This window comes from Heterocephalus glaber, unplaced genomic scaffold (assembly GCF_053883595.1).
Source record: "Heterocephalus glaber isolate CG9 unplaced genomic scaffold, H.glaber_assembly_v1.0 deba00001745, whole genome shotgun sequence".
NCBI lineage: Eukaryota > Metazoa > Chordata > Mammalia > Rodentia > Bathyergidae > Heterocephalus > Heterocephalus glaber.
The window spans coordinates 1,935,309-1,950,249 of record NW_028258451.1 but is presented as its reverse complement, the minus strand read 5'-3'; the positions used below and the strand labels follow the sequence as shown (position 1 = coordinate 1,950,249).

General features: G+C 58.6%; 1 protein-coding gene across 5 annotated transcripts; it reads right to left on the bottom strand.

Moving 5' to 3' along the window:
• Window positions 1-23: 23 nt before the first annotated feature.
• Window positions 24-14,884, bottom strand: U2af2 (U2 small nuclear RNA auxiliary factor 2). 5 transcript variants are annotated; one of them, XM_087200920.1, is made up of 13 exons: window positions 13,847-14,883; window positions 10,555-10,674; window positions 10,206-10,341; window positions 9,486-9,530; window positions 9,116-9,219; window positions 8,693-8,844; window positions 7,377-7,493; window positions 6,284-6,422; window positions 3,114-3,193; window positions 2,915-3,037; window positions 2,578-2,676; window positions 2,126-2,374; window positions 24-563 (listed from the first exon to the last, which is right to left on the bottom strand). In XM_087200920.1, exons 5-13 carry the CDS (start codon window positions 9,135-9,137, stop codon window positions 429-431), a joined length of 1,116 nt encoding a protein of 371 aa, XP_087057046.1. In that variant the 5' UTR covers window positions 9,138-9,219; window positions 9,486-9,530; window positions 10,206-10,341; window positions 10,555-10,674; window positions 13,847-14,883; the 3' UTR covers window positions 24-428. The 5 variants fall into 5 exon arrangements, with proteins under 5 accessions (XP_087057046.1, XP_087057047.1, XP_004866680.1 ...); XM_087200921.1 differs by having other exon boundaries at window positions 2,590-2,676; window positions 13,847-14,879; XM_004866623.4 differs by lacking the exon at window positions 10,555-10,674 and having other exon boundaries at window positions 13,847-14,884.
• Between the last annotated feature and the right edge of the window lie 57 nt (window positions 14,885-14,941).

Sequence of the window (14,941 nt, the reverse complement as noted above, 5' to 3'; positions counted from 1 at the left end):
ACAGACGGAGCGGCTCCGCAAAGTAAAATACAACAAAATGTTTAATGAGCAAATTCGTCTTAGCAAATATGAAACTGCCACAGAGGAGAGGACCAGGCGGGCGGGGCGGACGGGGACTAAGGGGCCAACTACGTAAGAAACGGGACTGACGGGAGGGCGGGCGCCGAGGGGAACCCAGCGGCCGGGCCGGGACGGACGCGCTGTTCCTACCGGGGAGGGGGACCCGTCCGTCCACCGCCGGCACCCCGCCGCCTGCTGCGCGTCCCGCGTGGGCCCGCGCACTTCCCGTCCCCCCCGCCCGCCCCGCTGCTGCCATCCCAGTCGCCGCCGGCCGTCCTCGGGCTGTCGCCGCGTCGCTCCCGCCGTCTTGGGGAGAGGGTGGCGTGCGGGAGGAGCCTCCGCGCCGCCGCCTCCCCGCCGCCAGATCTCTACCAGAAGTCCCGGCGGTGGTAGGAGTCGGGGTCACAGTACTTGGTGACCACCACTCTGTTGGCGAACTTGCGGCCGGTCAGGCCCTGCATGGCTTTCTGGCAGTCAAACACCGAGGTGAACTCCACGAAGATCTGCGAACAAGAGCAGGCTGGGGCCACGCCCGCCTGACCCACCAGGACGCGCGAGACCCAACTCGGCAAATCCCACACAAGGGTGACACTAGTCTTCCACAAACAGCTTCACTTAAGGAAGAAAAGGGAGGGGCCGGGGGTTTAGCTCAGTGGTTCTGCCGCCTGCCCTGGTACAAAAAAAAAAAAAAAGACAGCAGCCTGGGGCTATATAACAATATCCTGTCTCAAAAAAACAAAAAAAAGAACTTTGTAACCAAAAAAAAACCTTTGTAACCAAACTCAAAACAAGGACCTTGGGCCGGGGATTTAGCTCAGTGGTTCCAGCACCTGCCTCACAAGAGCAAGGATCTGAGTTCGATCCCCGGTACCAAAAAAAAAAAAAAAGGACCTTATTTGGACCTACATAAAACAAGCCATTTTTGAGACAGTAATAGACTAGAACGGGAATATCAAATGTTATTAATGTTGTGATTTTGTTAAAATAAAAAAGTTCATACAAATTTTTCAAGTTAGAGCAGTGGCCCTCAAATAGGGGCAAACATGTCGCCATGGGACACTGAGTGCCACACAGTTTTGAGTTGTCAACAAGGGAGGAATAGCCCTGCTGGCAACCAGCGAGTGGAAGCCACAAGTGCAGCTCAGTATTTGACAGCACAGCACCAACCTCCATGCAGTCAACCGGCCCAGAGGCTTGGCACAGTGGCGCACACCTGTCATCCCAGCACTTAGGAGGCTGAGGCAGGAGGATCACCATATAAGTTCCAAGCCAACCTGGGGTACTAGTGAGTTCAAGGCCGGTTTAAACTACATTACGAGACCCAATCTCCAAATAACAATCTGGCCCAGGTCAGTAGGTGAGAAATTACAGAGAAGTATGTCGGAGTACCTCAGAGGAAATACACCTGAGATGCTTCAAGTATTACAAAAAAGTGGGGGCAAGAATAAGCTGAGTTGCCGGGGATGTAGCTCAGTGGCACCCCGTCTGCCTGGCAAGCACACATTCCTGAGAGTTTGATCCCCAGTACCAAAAAAGAAAACAAATTAAGCTGAATAAATGGCAATGATAGGTGGGTGATGGGGTGTACCATTATCAGTCTTGAGTAGGTCTGTAAAAGCCCTAATATGAAACCTAAAAACACAAGCAGGACGCAGTGAGGTAACAGCTCAGCGGATGCCAGGGCCAGGGCCAGGGCCTCTTCACCCTGCTCCCCAGAACACCTCAGCCCCAACTTTGGCCAGGCTTGCCGGGCTGCTCCTGCACTGCCCCAGGACTGGGGGCCCTGTTCATGGCAGAATGCTGGCTCGCTCATTCGCTGGGCACAGCACAAGCGCCATCGGTACACCAACCAGGTGGACGGGTGAATGCCAGCCACGCCCTCACCGCCGCCACCCACATGGTGATGCCAGGGACCCGAGCCTGCCTGTGTGGATGCAGGGGGCCTCACACAGTGCTGGGACTGCAGGTGTGCACTCCCGCCGCGCTCACACACACCAGTCCCGCGGGGAGAGGAACGCGGAGCCCACTTGTGGCCGGCGAGACACAGGCCAGGGTGAGTGCTGACCTTTCCACAGCCGGGCACCTCCACGCCATCCACGGGCCGGGGGATCTCGATGGACTTCACCAGCCCGTACTTGCTGCACTCATCCCGCACATCCTCCACGATCTCCTCATACTCCTCATCATCCAGCAGCTCCTCGGGCAGCACCATGTTCATGAGGCACAGGACCTCGGTCGGGTGGCCGCCCATCTGCACCTGCGAGCTCATCAGGCCCGGCACTTGCAGGGTCACGGGGGTCTGGTTGATGGTGCTCTGTGGGTCCAGGGGGAGGCAGGGGAGTTACCAGGGGCTCCAGCCAGCCTCCCGCCGCTCAGGCCTGAACCCCTCGGATGCCCACCTGCCCAGGGGCAGCTCCTCTACGCCCACACCCCTCCCGGGAGAACAGGGACAGAGCCTAGAACACCTGTCCCCTCCCGCCCCCACCCGGGCCCGCTAGCCAATGGAAAGTAACGTGCCGGGGGGCTCACCAGCGTGGCATTCTTGGCGCCCACACTCGCCCTCTGGACCAGCAGCTTCTTGTCCCCCAGCTGCATGCCGTTCAGCCCCGCGATGGCCTGTGTCAGGCAGGGGCCGGAGGGGGACAGGAGAGGGGAGTCAAGGCCCAGGAGCCTGGCTCCTCCCCCAGACCAAGGCATCGGTGGGGAAACGGGACCGCAAAAGTGAGTTTGGAGCGGGCGCAAAGCGCAGGACCTTCCTTGGGGCAGCCACCTCCCACCTCGTCCCAGGAGGGCACCCCAGCTGCAACAGCAAGGACAGGGCAGACATGGCGGGCAGCCAGGCCCCCAGGCTCACCTGGTCGGTGACGTTGATGTCCACGTACTCACAGAAGGCGTAGCCCTTGGAGAGCCCTGTGGCACTATCCTTGACCAAGTTGAAGGCCTTGAGAGGCCCAAAGGATGTCAGCAGCTCTTTTACCTGCAGCAGGCCAAGAAGCCATGAGTGCCCAGTAAGGCCAGCAGGGGAGGGGAGGACAGGCAGGAGAGGGCCTCACCTGGTCATCATTCAGGTAATTAGGTAGACCCCCGATAAACAGCTTATGGGCAGAGTCAGGGACCACAGTAGACACAACTCCTATGGGAGAGGGGAGAAGAACCTCAATTCCAACACCAGGGCATGTCCCACAGAACCGGGGACGTCTGCACCTGGAGCTTGCGTCCACATGGTCCTCAACGCAGTCTGACGATGACTTGCAGGTCTCCCGGACCTGTCTGGCCTCCAAGAAACCGCAGGCTGGCAGCATCTTCCCAGGAAGGCCCCACACCACACTCACACCTGCACTGCTGCCTGCCCTGCAGCTCTGAGCAAGTTGCAGGGTCACTCAAGCTCTTCTTCAGCCCTCGGGTCCCAACCCAGGGGACAAGGGGTCCTGGGCCCCACCAGGATGGTCTCCCCACTGCACAGGCCCAGTCCTGTCCCGCAGGTCCCGCGCACAGTTCCTGTGACACTGGGAAAGAGCCCGCTCGCAGAGGGCCAGCCGCCCAGGGAGCTGAGAGCCCACTGGAGTCTGGGCTGCTGCAACAACCGCCATGGTAACTGCTGGCTGACGGCATGGTCCCTAAGGGCACCCATGGCCCTATCAGCTGAGTGAGCTAACACCCAGCCTACCCTACCCAATGAACTTGGCAGGCAGGTGCCTGCCCCAGGATTCAACCTAGCATTGCACAAGCTTCCCAGATGTCCTCACTTAAGTCTTGACGCCACCCATCAGACGTGAGTGGGAGGCCCCAGCCTCCCCAGCCTGCCTCCCGTCCCTGTGGCCGCCCCGCACCTGGGGGCTCATGCTACCTCCAACCTGGTCCTGGGAGCATCAGGTGAGACAGGAAATGGGGAAGCCCCAGAATAACGGGCCCCCCTCAAGGCTCGCATCTGCCCCCAACCACTAGGGCTGCACACCAGCAGAGGGGCCACGGCCACAGGGCACCCAGCCTGGATCCAGAGACAGGCAGAAGCACCCTGGAGGGCACAGGCCAGGCGGACCAAGCTCTGCCCACCTGTTACCCCGCTGGGTCCAGGCTGAGGGTCCTGCCTGGGTCCCCAACAGTCAGCCAGGCAGAGGCTCTGAGCCACTGTGCAGTGCTGCCTCTCAGGGAGGCCACACCCGTCAGCCACTAGGCGGCTCCCGGGCTCAAGGCACAGCTCTGCCAATTGAGGCCTCTAGGCCTCAGGCACTCAGGAGAACGCAGCAGCCACTGCAAAGGACGAATACAGCAACATCCACACCACCACCGACGGCTTTCATGGTTGCCAGGCATGGGCTTAATCCTGGGGGGCTCGCCACATTAACCTCTTTATCGAAATCGGGAAATAAGTCAGTTGTCTCTGGTTTCCAGGGTTTTTTTCTAACCAAGAAATCTGAGGGCTGGGGATTTAGCTCCGTGGTTCTGCCACCTACCTCACAAGCACAAGGTTCTGAATTTGATCCCCGGTACGAAAAAAAGAAATCTGCTAGATTTTACCAAATGCCCCTTCTCTTTCAATCTCTACAGGGTAAGAAAAGGAAAGGAACGGAAGCTCAAAACCTGTTTTATGGTGGGTGGGAGCTCTACTAGAACTCAAACCAGTGGTGTTCTACCACTAGGCTACACACACAGCCCTTTCTTATTCTGAAACAGAGTCCCACGAAGATCCACAGGAGTCTCAAACTTGCTGCAATCCTTCTGCCTCAGCCTCCCTCTGTGCAGGGACTATAGACATGCACCACCTCGGACAGCCAAATTCCAGCTTTAAGAGAGCAAGATACAGGCCTAACCTGCAGGCGAAATCACATCCTGCTACTGCCCCAGAGCGGTACCCATCTGCCCTGCCCAACCCCACAGGCAGAGCTGGACATCCCCGGGCAGGCACATCGGACAGGCGAGTGGGCAGGGTGCCACTGCTCAGCCACACTGGCTCTGCGTGGAAAGGCCTGCCACTAACCAAGCCAATAACAGCAACCAGCCCCCGGCCGCAGCACCGGTTTCCAGAAGGATACTGTGCTGGCCAGACGCAGTGCAGGATGGCTAGGCAGGCACTGACTCCATGACCTTGAGCCCATTACCATTCGCCCCATACCTGCCTTCCCTGCTGAAATAAGATGGGCCACCCCCGCTGCCGTCGTGGGACAAAGCAATCCAGATATAATAACAAGCAGGCCGGGCCATCTGCCAATGACTTTTCACTCAGAGAGATTTACAAAGTCTTAACTGGCAGAAGCACCACCGGGGACAGCACGGGGCACAAAGCACAGCAGGTGGTAGGCTGCACATGTAACGCTACGCGAGCTCCAGTGCACGGGAGACAACACGAGCGGCACTCAGAGCAGCAGGGCAGGTCACCACACGTAGGGCACTGAGTTCACAAAGATCACAGGACTGACCAAACTCACACACCAACAGCGGGGACCCGGCCCCGAGCCACACTGACCTGGACACCAACACACCTCCCTCTGGACTGCACACCCCACTCTGAGAAGCAGAGCTGACACAGTTTTTCCACTGGTCCTCTAGTGCTGAGACCGGTCAGCAGATTCCCACCTTCTCAAAGTCCAAACCGGCCTGAGACATGGCCTCCCTTCTCAGCTGGAGCAGCACCGGCTTCCTGCAGGCCACTGGGTTCAGAGGAGCCAACGGCCCCCTTCATGCCCTCCATGTCTACTACAGGTGCTGGGAACTGCAGCCCAAGGGATGAGGGCAGCCCACTCCCCCTTTCCACACAGACCACAAGCTCCGCCAAGGATTCCTGCATGCCATGGAGATACCAGCCACACGCGTCCGAGTGTACAAGCACAGACACCCCAACCATTCAGCCACCACCGCGGCTCGCTGTCAGTCCTATCCATCACAGGGAACGTTAGCACCACTGAGAAACGGCCCAGAACATAGGACTCCAGCCAGACCCCACAGGGGAAGGGAGCACACCGAAGGGTCCTCCAGCCCCGCCTCACTTGCACCAGGGACAAGAGGCCACCACACAGAAGTGAGGCACAGGCTGTGAGTCCCGCCCTGCCCAGGGCACCTGGGGTCTGGTCCTGGCTCTGCCACTTGCAAGCTGTGCATCAAACATAGATCACAGCAGGGGGCCAGGCAGCCTGGCTGGAAGGAGACCTGGAGGTTCCAAAGCACACGTGCTGCTCCCGAGCAGCTTCCCAGGTGCAGGTAGCAGGCTGGCCCACTCCTCACTCACCAGGCACATAGACCGAGGGGTTCTCCGACATGCCGGGCAGCGGCTGGTAGTCGTGAGGCCTGCGGATCTTCAGCGACTGGCCCTGGAAGATGATGCCATCGAAGGCCATGGCCTGGGTCGTCTCATCCACTGAGCGGAACTGCAGGAGACAGGAGGAGATGGTGTGAGGCAGGTTCGGGCCCAGGCTCTGTGAGGGGGATGTCCCTTTCCTTCCACTCGCAGGGACAATCATCACGTGACAGGCTCTGCCCTGGGCACCGGGAGCGCAGACACATTGGGGCTCACCTTCTGGCGAGGGGAGACACCAGCACCCGAGACAAAGGCAGAGGCAAACACGCCGCCATGACCATGACAGTGCCAACGGAGTGGCACAGGGATGTTTAGTAAAGGAGAAGGAAACAGTTTACAGGCTTTCCAACCAGTGACATTTATGCTGAAATCTGGCCCAGCGTGACGCAAAGTGGACTGCGATGAGGCAATGTGGGGCGGACGGGAGCTTTCACCATTGCTCCACTGCCGCCTCTGCCTTTCATGGGAACAGCAACCAAAAACCCAAGTCCTTCACCAGTCTGAGAAGCACTGATGAGGAAGACGAGTTAGAAACACTAGCAAGCCAGGCTAGGCATAGTGGCGCACACCTCTGACCCCGGCACTTTGGAAGGAGGAGGCAGGAGAATCCCAAGTTCTAGCCCAACCTGGGCAACTTAGTAGGACCCCGTCTCAAAACTTCTTTTAAAAAAAATTTTTAAAGGGGTCGGGGTGTAGCTCAGTGCATAAAATCCTGGGTTTAATCTCTACGACAAGAAAAAATAAAATTTTCCCACTTCAGCCCCAGGGCAAAGAGGCCACAGTGTATCCTGGAAGGCCATGAGTGTGGCCAGAGCACAGGACAGGGCCAGAATGGTCACAGAGGGAGGAGGTGGGCAGCAGGAGGGGACTTGCAGGAGTCCAGAGCCCAGGGTACCAGGGAGAATGGCCTGCACTGACTGGTCCAGTGGAAAGGGGCAATGGGGTAGGGCAACACAGCAAGTGACAGACAGGGCCCCACCCCACTCCACGTAACCCTGGCCCCACAGCCACCCACCCAACTCACCTCCAGAAAGGCAAAGTTCTTGTCCTGGTTGATCTGCACAGCCAAGACTGGGTTGCCAGGAGCCTGGGTCAGCCCCCCCAGGCGCATCTGGGCGTTGAAGAAATCCATCATGGCCTCCTACAGAGGAAGAGGAGACGGGGCGGGGAGGGAGGTGGAGAGAGGAGGGGAAGGGTGAGAGAGGGAGACACAGAGGGTTTGGGGGTAAGGGGAGAGGGAAGGGGAGGGCAGGGTGGGACAGTGGAGTACGGGTGAGGGGTGGAGAGGTCAATAGTAGGAACCAAAGCGAGGGAAATGAGACACAGAAGGAAGCAGTCACGGGGGTGGACAGAGTAGGAGATGGGAGCCACAGGGCGGCAGACACAGGCACCAGGGCAAGCCACGGGGGCCCAGACGATCAAGAGAGGAGAAGGGCAGTTCAAGGAAAGATGAAAGAAAACAAGAGGGAAAGGGAGAGAAAACCATAGAGCAGGAGACAAGGAAACACAAGGAACAAACACCCAGTGCAGACAAGACAAGGAAATGACATGAAAGCAGCGGACCAGAGAAAGGGACAGGCAAAGGGACAGAAAGGGAAAGCAAGACGGAGACAGCAAGGAGGAAGAGGTGAGTGCGGGGCAGGGGGGGCGGGAGGGGAGGAGAAAAGAGTGATGTGGAGGGATCTGGCCCTGGAGTCCGGGGGCTGGTTTATCAAATGTAGCAAAGTGCAGGTTGAGAAAGTCAGAATGGACCTTACTTGCCTTCGACGATGGTAGCAAACTTTTTGTTGCTACGAGGGATCTCAGCCCCACAATATTTCACTTTAAAGAGAAATGGAAACAACTCTTTGATCTCGGGATTCTCAGGGGTGCCACGGGAAGGGGTGGGGAGAGGGCCGGGGAGGGCAGGAACGGCGGGAGGGGGGAGGTCAGGGCAATCAAAAATAAAGAACAGCGACCATGGGAGGATGTGGGGGAGAGGATGGGGACAGACGGCAGGAGAGGAGAGTGTGTCAGGAAACACTTGGGGGCGTGCGTCTGTGTGTGCGCGCGTGTGTGTGCTGCGTCTCCCTCTCTGTCTCTCCGACACGTAGGTACCACATGGAGGGTGGTTTTGTGTGTGTTTGATCCCGGGTTGCTGGAGGAGGGTGGGGAGGGGAGACGGAGAGGGAAGAGGAGGGAGGGAGGGGCCACCCCCAGCCCGGCCCCTGGCTGGCTCAACTCCATCGTCCGTCTGGGAGGGGGCCGGGGGGTCTTGCAGGAGCAGAGTCTGACCCGTGCAGGGTGGGCAGGGGATGAGGTGGGGGAACTGGGGGAGGATGGGCAGGGGAAGGGCAGTACCTCAGTGATGCCAAAGGGGATGTTGCCCACATAGAGGCGCCGGGCCTGTCTGGTCATCTGGCTTCCAACCACGGGCACCGGCGTTGGGGTCACAGCCAGACCATCAGGGGTCATGGTGGGAAGGAGGGCGGTGGCTGGAATCTGACCCGCAGCTGAGGAAGGGGCAGGAAAAAACGAAAGCCTCAACCCAAGCTCTGGACCCCCGCCCGCCCTAAGAAGCCCACCAGCTCTGTGCAGCAGTCCTGCAGGACCAACAGGCCAGACTCGACTCGGCCCAGCAGCAGGACACCACCTGGTAACTGCCGCTTCTCTGAGCCCGGCCTCCTGACGGCCCAGGGGCTGCGGGAACACACAGGCCTGAGGCCCAGGTGTGCCCCACCCTGCACCCGCCCACCACCCTGGAACAGCCCAGCTAGGGCCTACCTTGCATGGCCTTGTACTGCATCGGGGTGATGTGCTCAAAGCCGGGTGGCGGCACGTCCCAGTATTTACGCACCTTCTTCTTCTTCTCATGGCGGGGGGAGCGGCTGGTGGGGAGGGAGGCAGGGCACTCAGTGTGACCAACACTGCCAGCTGGTGGACGGGCAGGCAGGCAGACATCCTCCCGAGAGCCCCTCCCAGACTCCCCCACTCCCCTACCCCACCTTGGAAACAGCACCACTCTTTCCAGCAGGGAGAGGACCCGGGCAGGGGCAGGGCCAGGGCCAGGGCGGAGGGGTCAGGAGGGGTGCACAGGGCATGAGAAAGGTGAAGGGAGTGGACATGGGCAGAAGGGGCAGGAAGAGAAGCTCACATCAATCCACCATGCTCCTCTTTAGCGCCTCTGGTCAAAGGTTTGCTGCAGGGTGGGAGAAAAAGGCATGGTATGGGGAGGGGTGACTGGCAACCTGTGGCTTCCCCACACGCCACACCCCCCAAGGGCACTGAGCCCCAGGGCTGGGACAAAGCCGAGGAGGATGAGCAGCCCACCTCAGCCCTGCTGTCTCCCTCCCCTCTGCGCCTCCACCACCCCCAGGACACAGAAGTGAGGAAGGACAGGGGCAGACAGACCCTCCATCCACAGGGAAACTGGGCAGAAGGACCTGATGCCCCAACCCTCCTCACCCTTGAGAAGAGAACAGAGGGAGACAGGGAGGAAGGAGCTCCTGAGTAACAACACTGACACCCCTGAAATGGACAACCCAAGGGGGCCCTCCTCCAGCAGACAGGGAGGACACTAGAAACAGACCAGCCCCCTAAAGACAGTCCCAGGGAAGGCCACAGAAAGCGCAGGACCAAGAACCAGGCCCTCGGAGTCATGGCGAAAGGACAGCACTACACAGAAGACATAGCTACTCCACCCCAGCAACCCCCAGCACCACCTGCAGCAAGAACGGCAGACACCCACCCTCCCCCAGACAGTCCCGAAGGGGGGCCCCAGAGGGTCCAGGCCCCACCCACACAGACTTGAGCACAGGCCCTCAACATACACCCCACTCCCTGGCCGGCCAGGGCAGGTCCCCCAGCCTTGCACCTGCGTCGCCTCCTGTCCCGGGACGCACTGCGCTGGTCCCGGTTGCGCCGGTCTCGGCTCCGGCTCCGGCGCTTTCGGTCCCGGCTCCGAGAACGGCTGTGGCTGCGCTTCCGGTGCCGGTTCTCTTTGTCCCGCTCTGGGAATGGGGGGTGGGGGCGCAGGCCAATGAGCAGGGGCCAGTGTGGGCCCAACCCACCCTGGGCACCCAAGGAGGCCACCCCCAGGGGTTCGGGAAGCAGTGGAGCAGGGGAGTGAGTGCACAGCCTCCTGGCACCACCACACAGGAGTCCTTGGGGACTCGAGGGGACAAGGAGACAGGGCCTGGAAACGCCCCGGGGGTACAGTATACCTGACGACGCTCAAGAGGAGCTGAGGAGCCAGAGAAGACAGAGGAGGCTAGCTCCCGGTCCCCCTCGAGGGCTGAGGGGCCTGACCCCAGGGTCGTCCCTGAGAGGGGCAGGGCTAGACGCTGGGGAATCAAGAGACCCAATGATGTTCTCCTGAAGGGACCCAGTGGCCCCTCAGGAAAGACCTCTGCAACCAGCAGGCACCCTCAGCCCCACCATCAGGGCCAGGGGCAGGCCAGGCAGGATCTGGTAACCCCAGGAAGTAGGGAAACTCAATGCCATCCCTTCCTGGCCAGATGAATAATGCAGACGTGCTCTCAAGGGAGGGGTCTCCTTCAGACTGCCTAGGCCTCACCTGGGCTGGAACCCCACTCCCTCACACCAACTGCAAGAAGGGTGGGCGGGGGCCAGAGATTTAGCAACCGTAAGTTTCCAACTTCAATACCCCGTACCAAAAAAAAAGGGGCGGGCGGGTGAGAGCAGAGACCTAGGTACCACTGGGATCCAGCAGGTGCAGCTTCCTCAGCCTCATTTGCCTCAGAGGCGGAGGCAGTGGCAAAGAACAGCACAGCCTTGCCAGCCAAACCACAGAGACCTCTCTGGTTCCACAGGTCCTTGCCGTGTGCAGAAGGGGCCCTCTTCATGGTGGCAGCTAAGTGGCAGGCACCATCACATGAACTTCCTTAACTCAAAGGCACCCCTGACTTCTCACCATCCACCAGGCACAAGCAAAAACAAACCCAGTCACATGCTTTATAGTCCAGCATGCATCTCTTAAGAAAGTGATTGCTGGGGGTAATGTCATGAGGAAAGAGCAGCAGAAGACACTTCAGCTTCTCCACAACGATTTGCCCTACATACTTTTCTGATGGAATCGAATATGGACTTTTTGTAAATCCACCTCAACTTAAAAACGAAACACTAGTGCTCAGCAAAATCGGGGGGGGGGGGGTTCATCCAAACATGGAAATGCTTCATACAACCTGAATCTACAATTAATAGTTTTATTTGCACTTAGTCCTCACTACTGCTTTGGACAAACACCCCTGGAGATTCACATACAGAGACATAAGAAATCGCAACCTGTCCAAGGCTGCACAGAGGGGAAACAGTTGAACTTGATTCAGACTCTGCAGTCAGGCACCAGGCTGCAGGACACCCACTGTCTGGCAATGGGACTTCATCCCCAGAGGCCAAAGACCAGGATCAGGAGATGAATTGGGGACAGACCACAGTGCAGGTACTGGGTTTAGTAGCCAGCACGGGAGTGGGGGTGCCAGTGTAATACGGGCAGGCTGTAGACTGCCAGAGCCTTTCTGGGTCTGGCAGACTCAAAACCATAGAAAGGAAGCAGCCATGCCCACTAGGTGCCTGGATCACAGCTAAAGAAGGGCCTGAAGCTGAAACAGGTGTTGAGAGGCTGGCTGGCCAGTACCTAGAGACAGGTGACAAGAGGGCAGAGCTTCCCTTGCAGCTAAAACTGCTGCTGGATGGGTTAAGAACAGAAAGGGAGCTTCACTTGCCCGAACTACTGTTGTGGAATCAGCTGCATCAAGCAAGATGTGCCAGATCTCAGCCCAATCTTCTAGCACTGGCAGGGACAGCCCTGGAGGACCAGAGCAATAAGCAGCTCTGCTTGGCAGGCAGACCTCTGCATAAATCCACCCAATTTAACCTCTAACACTCAGTTTTCACTTCTTTAAACTAGGGTCATGTCTGCCCCACCTAGGTGTTCTGAGAACTTGGCTGAACTTGCCCTGCTCTCCCCCAACTCTAATGCTATGCCTATGGGAGAGCCAAAGACCTGGTTTTCTACCTTCTTCCTAAATTTGTGACAATAAGAAATTTCATTTATTAAGCACTTAACATGTGCAAAGCCACATGTCGCATGCTTCCCTTACCCCACTTAATCTCAGCTCCTGTTTCTGACCAGGAGACCCGGTAGATTTTAATCTTTGTGAGTCTGTTTCCTTCCCAATAAAAAGAAAGTTATTTTGTTCTCAGAAGCTATTACAGAATTCACTTAATAAAACCACGCAAAGTTTAGTAAACTGCTTGACACACAGCAACTGCAACTGTTACTATCCTCCTTATTAATCTTCTCAAAAGCCTCGTGCCTAAACAGTGAAGGTCGATCTCGAGGGAAAATACTCAAGAACAAAGATGTTAAAAGTAGCACAACTACTAGACAACACCACAGGTGCTTAAACACAGGTATACTCAACCCCAAAGCCTATGCCTTTCTTATGCAGTACACTACCTAAAGACAGACTGGCCTCGGACCCTCATTTAAGTTACTTCTTCCCGAGACACTGTTGCCTCACCCCAGCCAGTCCCCTACCGACTCCAGCCTGGGTCCAAAGGAGAATTCTTAGTCCCTCATCCACTCCACCCCACTACAACCAGTAACGAGCAACTTGAGCCTCAAGCGCAAAAAAAATTCAAGTCTAGACTCCTAAGCTTTTTTCACTTTCAAACCAAAATACAGCCGAGGCAAGAGACTCAAAACGTCTGCTGACGATCCTCACTTTCTCGGGGTCTCTGTCCGGCCCACGCCCCCCCGCCCCGGGTCGCACGAGGCGCACCCACGGGCCGGCTCTTGATGTCTGCAGAGAGGATCAAGAGGCTGAATCTAGATGCCCTAAGTCTGGGATGGGGCAAGACCTGGGCCTGCTTCAAGCTGAGGACATGGGGGACAAACACTGCACATGGCCACAAGCTCTAGCGCACCCAGAACAGGGGCGTGCAGGACACAATAGAGGCATCCTTCTTCCTCCCACGAGGAACAGGTGGCCGACACGGGCGGGCAGAAGCGCTAAGCAGGGAGTCCCTAAAGCCCGAGAACAGGGCGCGAGGGGGGCGCCCCGTCCACGTGAAAGAAGGAAGCGGCCACCCAAGCCGCCATCTTGGAAACAAAGGGGGCGTGGAGTTGGGGCCGGGCACCCGACCGGAAGCGGAAGCGCCCAGGCAGCGGGAGAAAAAGGCCAGACCAAGGACCTATCCTCTCCTTCCCCTAAAAAATACGAAAAGACTGCGCGCCTAGGCACGCCGCGCCGCGTCCATGTGGGCGCGGAACGCCGCCGCGCGCATGCGCCCTCGCCGCGCCCGCCGCGCTCGCCGCCCCATCCCTCGCCGCGCGGGGCGGAAGGCGGCTGTCACGTGAACGAGGCGCGCGCCGCGGAGTGGGGGGGGATGGCACAGCGCGGCCCTGAGGGGGACGCGAGGGGAAAATGTCTGGGGCCAGGGAGCGAAGGAAGGGGCCGCACCGCCACCCTGTGACCCCGCCGCCCTTACCTTGCTTATTCTCGTTGAGCTGCCGCTCGAATTCATCGAAGTCCGACATGCTGAAGCGGCCGCGTAGGGCCCTGAGCAGCTCTCGCCTCGCCTTGCCGCCCGCCCGCTCCGGCCGCTTCGGCTACTTCCGCCGCTGGCTTCGGCTACTTCCGGCCGCCGCCGGCGCTTCGTCGCCTACCTAATCAAGGCCCCAAGCAGCCCGCCCCGCCCCGGCTCCGCCCCCTCGCCCCGCCCGCCCCCTTGCAAGCGGCCCCTCTCCCCCAAGCCTGGTTCCGAAGTGTGTCGGCTGTTTCCGGACGGTCGACCAAAGTAGGCAGGCGGCGGCTTCGGCTGTTTCCGAAAACACCCGAAGCGAGGGTTTCTCCTGCTTCCGATTTCGGCAACTTTGCGGAAATTAGCGATTCAACGTTCGGAGATTTTCGTGGGTCCTCGCGTTCCTCTGCACCCAGCTCCCTCAAAAGGGTTCCTGTTCCGACAATTCAAATCTTCCCAGTCTTAAGCTTTGTCCTCAGATTCGCTCGTCTCTTCTCCGCTGTCCCTGTCCAAGCAGTCCGCCACTTCCGACAATTCTAACCACCCAGCACTTCAGCACTTTTCGAAGGTTTCCGGCACTCGACCACGGCCCCTCCAGAGATGAAAATAGACCCAAGCTTCGGCTCTTTCCGGAGATTCCACTCGTTCACTCCACCCTTTCCGGGAGCTTCGGCTCCTTCCGCCACTGCTTTGGGAAAGCCTCGCTCTCGAGGGGTAATTTCGGCTTTTTCCGTCTACAATTCGGCTCCTTCCGGCTTCGAGAACCGAATAGGGAGGGAGGATGGAGGTGAGGTGGGTCAGGGGAAGGGATACAAAAAAGGGGGTGGGCTCCCGTCTTTCGGCATCTGTCTCTCTCGGTGAGGAGAGCAGAAGAAAAAGGCCGATCTCGGGGAGGCCTGTGAAGTTGCGCAAGACAAAAGCAGCGAGCCAGTGAAGGGTGCGCGAGGATGCTGCGGAGGTTGCAAGCACGGCTTTTTGCGCTTGCGCACGTTACGAAGGAGGTGGCGAGACGGACTTTTGCGCCTGCGTACAGGCCGGTTTTAGGCGAGGTTTCTAAAGTCC

Coding starts and splice junctions, on each gene's coding strand:
- U2af2 (XM_004866623.4), bottom strand. CDS start 13,895: ATGTCGGACTTCGATGAATTCGAGCGGCAGCTCAACGAGAATAAGCAA. Junction 9,531..10,205: donor CGGGACAGGAGGCGACGCAG/GTGCAAGGCTGG, acceptor CCCACCCTGCAG/CAAACCTTTGACCAGAGGCG. Junction 7,494..8,692: donor TCCCCTTTGGCATCACTGAG/GTACTGCCCTTC, acceptor CTTCCTCTGTAG/GAGGCCATGATGGATTTCTT.